This window comes from Cyprinodon variegatus, unplaced genomic scaffold (genome assembly GCF_000732505.1).
Source record: "Cyprinodon variegatus isolate N-32 unplaced genomic scaffold, C_variegatus-1.0 Scaffold555, whole genome shotgun sequence".
NCBI classification, from domain to species: Eukaryota; Metazoa; Chordata; class Actinopteri; order Cyprinodontiformes; family Cyprinodontidae; genus Cyprinodon; species Cyprinodon variegatus.
Window position 1 is genome coordinate 100,068 of NW_015151008.1, and position 7,971 is coordinate 108,038.

Here is a 7,971-nt window from a genome sequence, read left to right on the forward strand (position 1 = left end):
GAGACAGTCGAACCGAACGGTTCGGACGGTTTTCATAAACCGTTCCATCCCTACTATATAAAACACAAAGAAATCCTTCATCATCTTTCCCGTCGTCAGGCTGCAGCCATGTCCCAAATTCCTCGTTTTTGTTGAAATTTGCATTTTCTCGAGCTTCTTTTATTTCGATATAATTTATCTGAGGAAATTGTTTTTATAATCGTATATTTTTTTTTTAATAAAGGCTATATTCACATTTAATGAATTTTAATGCCAATTAAGGCCTTAATTAAAAAAAAAAATACTAATTTAATGACTTTTAATGATCTTAATGACCAGCGGAAACCTGGAGCGAATAAGCTCCAGATTTCTCTTTAAACTCTGATGATTTTCCCTGATTTTCTCCAAACATCCGATGCTTCCGTAGTTCTGACTCCTCCGTTTTCTCCAGTTTTTCCAGGATCTCCCTCCGGTGCGCGACCCTGCCTACCTGGCTGTCAATCCCTCTGAGGAAAACTACGACGTGGTTTCCAGTGTGATTCCAAAGCAGCCTAGAGGAGTCTGAGCTGGACCATCGCCGCCGTGCGGCTGCCTGGACCACCGTGCGGCTGCCTGGACCGCCGCCGCCATGCAGCTTCTCCTGAGGAGGAGTCGGATCTCCTGCTCTCTCTGCTCAGACTGAACACTTTCCAGAACCCTGGTCTGACCTCAGGGAGGCGGAGCTGCTGAGCTGGACTGATTTCAGCTCCATCTGTCTGGATCCTCGGAACCAAGAGACTGAGCCGCTACAGAACCCAGCAGAACTCATCCCCACTGAAAGACTCATTTTAATATTTATAGATTTCTTTTTAGACCCTAATCTGAGCCTAGGGAAGCTGGAACTGGTTCTGTGTTTTTACAATGATTGGATCAGGTGGTTCTAATGTTCTGGTTTATTTTAAACATTTACTTTTGGTTCCTTTAACCGTGAAACGGTTCCCCTAAACTGATCTGGATCAGAACCAGCCGCTCCTTCCACTAATCCTCCCTCCTGGTTGCTGCAGTCAGAACCTGACGAGTCTAGAACCCGTTTTCTCTGCCGGATCAGAGGAAGGCCGTCTGTCAGATGTTCTGTTACGTTTGGCTTCGGGGGAAACCCGATGTGGTTCTGGGTCCGACCGCAGCAGAACCAACAGGTTCCTGTTATTTCTACGTGTGTAAAATAAAATGTAAAAATCAGTTTCTGAGGTTTTTCTTCAGCTTGCTGCTCCCGGAGCTGATCGGAACCAGAGGGAAGTTCAGGATTCCCCGCCTGATCCGATCGGCGTCGGTTCTGGATGAAAACAGGAACTTCATAAAGTTTGCTTTTTGTTTCAAAGCCGCTGCTTCCTCACAGCTGATCGGAGTCTTCGTCAGTAGATCCTGTTCCTTCCTCATCCCAGCATCGGGCCGCCTCCGCCATCATTAAAATGTTTTCAGATCTGCCTTCAGAACTTCGTTTATCGGCTCAACAGTTAGAGATGATAAAAGATCTATAATTAACTAACCTGGGAAGCATTTGATTGAGATACACGATCCATCTGCCCTGTTAGGTTAATAATTAATGATTTATTTAAGGTTTTTGTGCCTCAGAGCGTTAGAAAAGGTTTGGATCTTATTTTCACACCAAAGGTGTTAAAGTTAAAGAGAATCTGCAGGGTTGGAGGAACGGATTCAGTTCTTCACCGTCAGCAGGATCAATCATCTGGTTTGGTTTCATTTTCAAAAAAATGCTTTAATAGATTAGAATTTTTTTTTCAAATATCTTTTTTATCAGTATTAATTTTTTTCTTTCTTTAAATAAAAAATATCTTTTACATTTTGTTTCAATCCATTTATTTTCCTTTTGTGCCATTTTCTTTTAACGGTTTATTTTTTATATAAATTTTATATTAGACTTTATATATTCACTGTTAAAGTAACCTAAATTAATATTATGTTTTTTATTTTAGTTTATTTTTAATTTGGATGATTACTAAACTTTCATTTAGGTTTATTTTATTACAGAATCATTTTAATAAATTAGTAGCGTTAAATAAATGTTTTATTGTACTGCAAACATATTGTCTATTTAATTTAATCATTTACGGGTTGTTTTTTTAGTCTATTAAATTATTTCATTGTGTGACAGTAGAGATTTTCTATTCTAAACTCCTGTAGTTCCACCACCGTCCAGCAGGTGGCGGAAGCGCCGCGCGCTGCTGGTTCTCCAGCAGTAATCGGACCTAAAGGAAGATAAAACAGCCGCAGAAACATCAGAGGGTTTGATTTACGGTAATCTGGGTGGTTTTCGGGGTAATAAGATTAGATAAAGGTGAGTTTTTGTTGATTAAACGTTAATGTTGACATTTTGAACCAGATTCAGTTGGTCTGAGATTATTTAAGGGTTGAATTTTGACAGAATTGGAGCAATTAGAGTGAAAACACTCGATTTTAAAGCTAAATAAAAAGCTTCAGTTACTGTAACAATAAAATGTTAGTATTTAATCGAATCATTTTAATCTCAGATTTAATTTGAGAGGAGCAGAGATTACTGTTTCAGAGAATAAGAGGAAGACGACTTTAAATCGTGAGTTTCTGTAACGGAAATGTGATATTTAGATGATTTTCGACCAGAATCTGGATCAAACTGATTTAATCAGGAAACCAACAGAAATCTGGGCTCATTTTAATCCCAGCAGATGATCAATTCTTGTTAATCCAGCATGAATTCTCCTCCTCTAATCTGTAGGAAAGTGAAACCAAACGCAGACAGAGAGCAGGTCCGTTTATAGAGGCTGGAATCTGGCAGATTTTACAGCCAAATAAAGAGAAGCTGCAAAGTTTCTGCTGAGGCCCCTGGGGGCCCCAGGGAGCCTGCAGCTTTCTGAATCAGTGAGAAATTCAATCTAAGAGGTTTACCTGTAGAGAAGAAGTTCTGCAAGAAGAATCCATCAAACCAGTGGAGCTTCTCTGGAGGAGGCGGCGTGGCCACCAGTGCAGAGCTTATTCATCAGCTGCAGCTGCTGGGATCCAGAAGCTGAGAGCCGCCATGAGGCGTTTGGTCAGACGGGGAAACATCATCATCCAACCTGCTTGTTTGGTCGCTTCTCATCCGCAGCAGCAGCTTTAGTATTAGTGCTGTCGCACCGATACCTGGCTGTGCATTAATGGCCCATACCGATCCCATCTGTTTGAAATGGATGTGTGTCTATATGAAGAACTGGATACTACTGTCATGTAAAATAATTGCCATCATGGCTTCATGTCAAGCTGCTGCCTGCCTTTGTGAAGCAGGAAAAAGACTCAAACAAAGTGAATCCAGTAGAACTTTTTATTGCCTACCTGGTTCGGGTGACAATAGTTGAAGAAACGTTTGGCTCTCAAAATGGTATCGGCCCTATTGGTTAGTGCTCGCCGATACCGATACCACCATTTTAGTGCTGGATCGGGGCCCCGCCTGATACTGGTATCGGTGCAACGCTAATTATTATATAATTACAGATTAATGAAAACCTGCAGGACCAGCAACTTCCACCAGGAAGACGGTTAAAGTGCAGCTATCATATATGCTGTAGAAAGTTATCAGTCATCCAGGTCATTTGAAGACGTTTCTTTTCCATCTAGGAAGCTTTTTCAATTCAAAATGTCAGAACGCTGGAAAAAATCTACATCTAGACAAGTCATTTTTTCTTAAAATAAGTGCATTTGTCCTTGAATTGAGGAGACAAAAGAGACATTTTGCCAATGGAACAAGACAATTTGCATTCAAAATAAGAAAAACTTAATTGCATTGCCTTATTTCAAGTGCATGTTATCTAAATATCTTATTTTAAGAGTTAAAATACTCATTCCATTGTCAAACTATCTAATTTACCTACTCAAATTAAGGGTAAATACACTTAATTTAAGACATTTTTACTTATTTCTAGATCGTTTTTCCAGTGAAATAGCGTTAAGTTCCAGGTTTTATAGTTTGGACCTAAAACCAAACCTTCTGGTCCGCTTTATAAAGGCTCAAACTCAACGCTATTTCTGACATTTTGAAAAAGCTTTCTGGATGGGAAGAGAAATGTCTTCAAACTTGGAAACCATCCTATAGAAGTTCCAGGTTTCTGTTTGGATCTTATTTCAGTGAGAAGCTGATCTGCTCTGGTGCTTAATAACAGAACGAGAAGCAGAAAAGAACTGGAAATATTTCCTGCTTTGGTAACTAACACCTTGAAACGATTAAATTCTAACCAGCCTGTTTCTGCAGCTTCAGAGCCTCTGACCTCCTGAAGGAGCTGCAGGAACCGACAGCCAAGGAGACGGATCGATCGGAGGAAGGAGAACCTGCAGATGGCTGGCTTCCTGGACGGCTTCCGCTGGCCGGAGTGTGAATGGTTTGACTGGGGAGAGAAGAGGAACGCTGTGGCCTCTGTGGCGGCTGGAGCTCTGGTCAGTGGGAGCAGAGGGGCCGGGGAACTTTTCTATTAAACGTCTGATAAACATGTTTATTTATTAATCAGCTGAATGATGTAGCAGCGTATAAAGCAACTGCAAACTCTGGTTTTATGAAAATGAAAATATTTAGAGCTGCTTTCTGCCCCGCATCATCACCCAACATCGTTCCCTGATGTTCTGGATTCTTGGCATTTCTTTGGTGAAAACCAGAGAAAGTATTTCATCACCTCTCCGAGCTTTTAACCAAAAATCATTAAAATAAAACATCTTTACAACATTTTGTAGCTCAAAAGTAAAAAAAAAAAATCTAAAAAGCAGAGTTTTGGTAAGTTTATTACAATAAGTTTTAATATAGCACTTTTAAGTGTTTATTTGTTTAATTTTTCTTAAATCCTACCTTTTGGTTTTTAATCTCTGCTGCAGTTGCACTATTTTGATTAGCTGGCTGTGATTGGTTGTTTTTATCCATCCGGATGTGTCCAAGGCAAATGATTGGATGACGAACACCTGCCTCTGATTGGGTGGAGGTCCCGTTCATTCACACACAGCCGATCAGGGAGGGAGCACAAAGATGGAGGCGAGCTAAATTATCGGAAAATAGTTGAGTTTATGAAGGCGGAGCGTTTTTCTCCACATCAGTCCCTCTGTGCGCTCTGGTCAAAGAACACGGAGTAGTTTATGAATCAGTTTATTGTTTCCTTCTGTCATTTTAATGGATTGTTCTAGAAACTGGTTCATGTTTATCTGCAGGATGGATTCATCTTTCATCGTTTTATCAGGGATCTCAGAGACTCTTTACAGACTAGTTTGGATGAAATCATTAAATAAATGTTTTATTTCTCTGCAGTTCTTTACAGGCTGGTGGGTCATCATCGATGCTGCAGTGATGTATCCGTCTCAGGAAATGATGAATCATTCCTTCCACACCTGTGGAGTTTTCTCCACCATCGCCTTCTTCATGTGAGGATGGATGGATGGATGGATGGATGGATGATGGATGGTTGGATGGATGGATGATGGATGGATGGATGGACGGATGGATGGATGGATGATGGTTTTATTCCAAGATGGCGTCTCTGTCGCTGACTGTTTCTGCCGTCTGTTTCCAGGATTAACGCCGTCTCTAACGGCCAGGTGAGAGGAGACGCCTATGGGGAGGGCTGCTTCGGAAGGACAGGTGATCCGCTGCTCCGCCTCTGGGAGACAGCTAACGATCCGCATCATCGATCCCAGGAGATCTAGATATTCTAGCTCTAATCTCAGTTGTTTCTACGTCCCCAGGAGCTCGTCTGTGGCTCTTCATCGGCTTCATGATGATGTTTGGATCCTTCATCGCCTCCGTCTGGATCCTGTTCGGAGCTTACGTGGTGCCAAGTCAGTTCCTAGTCTTAGTCTCTAAATGTTCTTGTTTTTATCAATCTGAACAGAAAATCAATCTGTTTGTAAACTAGTATGAATAATAAAAACAATTAAACCACCGTTGGGAGCAAACAGGTTGGATCTAAAGACTGTAAACATTTATTTAATTTGGTTTAAAGGCAGACATGTTGTTAGATGTGTAGAGCTGCTGGGCTCTGAAAAATAAACTCTTCACGTTTAAAGGAGTTCCTCAGGGATCCAGTCTCTGGTTCCTCAGATTCAAACACCAAATATTCTGATCGAACTCCCATTCTGTGCTGATGACACTGTGATGTTTAAACAATCAGCTCCATTCAGAAGCATCTTTGCCGTTTATAAGCTTAGATCTGTAATTTGGGTTTGGTTCTCAGGTTGATGACATCACGTTCAGCAACTGTCTCTAAAGTTATTCATGCTGCTGGTTTCCTTTTTTTCAGAGAAAGAAGTGGCTCCTGGTCTGGCTGTGTTCTTTCAGAACGCGCTGATCTTCTTCAGGTGAGCTCAGCTCTGATTGAAAAGGTTCAAACCTCGGAGTCGGATGATGTTTAACTTCTTTAGCAGGACTTTTAAAGCTTTACGTTTTTCCGTCGGTTCCTGGTTTTGATGTCCCGTCTCTCTCTGCAGCTCTCTGGTCTACAAGTTCGGCCGCACCGAGGATCTGTGGGGTTGAACCTCCAGCTGTCCCGCTGTCTTCCCCTCCTCCCGCCTTTTTATTCCTTTCCTCTGACTTTTCCTCAGCTGCGTCTGTAAATATGATCTCAGAACATGAGCATGTTTTTAATTTGCCTCGATCGTCCGCTTCAGGCCGAACTCAAGGAGAAACCGGACTTTTGCTCGGTCGCTGTGAATATTTTAAAGCCACAGTTTTAATGTATCATTTGTTCATGTTAGACATTAAAAGGGGAAATTTCAGGGTTTAAAGAAGAGAAACTTCCAGGCAGATTAAACAGATTTCAGTGTCGGATCAGATGTTTCTAATCCGATAATCCCTGTCTGCTGCTAAAGGTCTAAACGAGCAGTTAGACCCTGGTACTGAGCGTCTCTGAGGTTCTGCTCAATAAATCGGAGGTTCTGACCTGGAAGCTGCTCTTATTGGGGGGGGGGGATTAGCTGCGTCAAACACTGGATTATTTTTACCTGTAGATGATTTAAGGTCTCGCATTTCAGGTTCTGTCTTCTATCGATGCTCGTTTTTTTACATGTAAATATTCAGATATCTGTGTTAGCATGGTCTATGGGGGGAATTTGGTTTCGTCATTGTTGCAAAAAACACATTCTATAAATACAATAATAAAAAAAAAAAAAAACTACCAGAAATTAAACCTTGAAAAAACTTCTTAATCTGGAAGGTTTTTTTTTGACAAACTTTGCTGTTTTTCCCAAATTTATTTTCTAGATTGTTTTTTACAGATTCTTTACTTCAGACCAGCAGACAAACAGAAATGCGTCTTTATTCGTCACTCAGTTAATAAAAACTTAATCTGAAAGACAAATTAAAAGAATTAAACCTGATAAAATAAGAGGAAACTAAAAAAAATAAAATTTTAAAATACAAAAACTAAAACATATAGCAAAATGAAGTCTGGGAAATCAGCAAAGTTACTCACAAAAACTTTTTTTTCAAAGTTTTAATTTTTTCTTTCAGCATTAATTTAAGAAGAATCACTTCATGCATTTTGAGCGTTTTTATTTTTTGTTTTGCTGCAGAGAGTTTAGTTTTTATTGACTCGACCTCAGCAGCAGCTGCTGCTTTGTTCTCTGCAGGAAAATCATCTCTAACTTCTGATCTCTGCTGATTCTTTTTAACGTTTTATCATAAAACAATTTAAGTTTCTTTATCACCTACCAGACAATCCTGTATCTCCCTGTTAATTTTCAGCTGGACTTTAATTGAATCTGTTTCTGATTTTATTTTCACTGAATGAAAAGTAAACAGTCAGTGTCGATGAGAAAAACCTGACATTAAATTATTCTGGAAAACAAACCCCTTCTCTTTATTGCATCTGTTCCTGCTGCTGTTTTTATTGTTTTAGGAATATTTTATGGTTTCTTAAAGACAAAACGTCATGATTTTAGGTTAAGATCTGCAGAGCAACAGATTTTTTAACATGTAAAGTATATTAAAAAGACAGAATAAAGATAAAACAGATT

At 40.0% G+C, this 7,971-nt stretch overlaps 2 protein-coding genes across 2 annotated transcripts in view; both read left to right on the top strand.

The window, feature by feature from the left end:
• Nucleotides 1-576, top strand: part of LOC107095539 (interleukin-10 receptor subunit beta-like) — a 6,448-nt gene extending 5,872 nt beyond the window's left edge. The window contains exon 5 of the mRNA XM_015391674.1: nucleotides 431-576. Within this exon, the coding sequence (XP_015247160.1) occupies nucleotides 431-544 (114 nt within the window). The 3' untranslated portion in view covers nucleotides 545-576. The remainder of the gene's footprint in view (nucleotides 1-430) is intronic.
• Nucleotides 577-2,210: 1,634 nt separating this feature from the next.
• tmem50b (transmembrane protein 50B) lies at nucleotides 2,211-7,111 on the top strand. The gene is made up of 7 exons (XM_015391683.1): nucleotides 2,211-2,311; nucleotides 4,235-4,416; nucleotides 5,270-5,382; nucleotides 5,532-5,599; nucleotides 5,704-5,796; nucleotides 6,258-6,315; nucleotides 6,445-7,111. Exons 2-7 carry the CDS (start codon nucleotides 4,318-4,320, stop codon nucleotides 6,488-6,490), a joined length of 477 nt encoding a protein of 158 aa, XP_015247169.1. The 5' UTR covers nucleotides 2,211-2,311; nucleotides 4,235-4,317; the 3' UTR covers nucleotides 6,491-7,111.
• The last annotated feature ends 860 nt before the right edge of the window (nucleotides 7,112-7,971 follow it).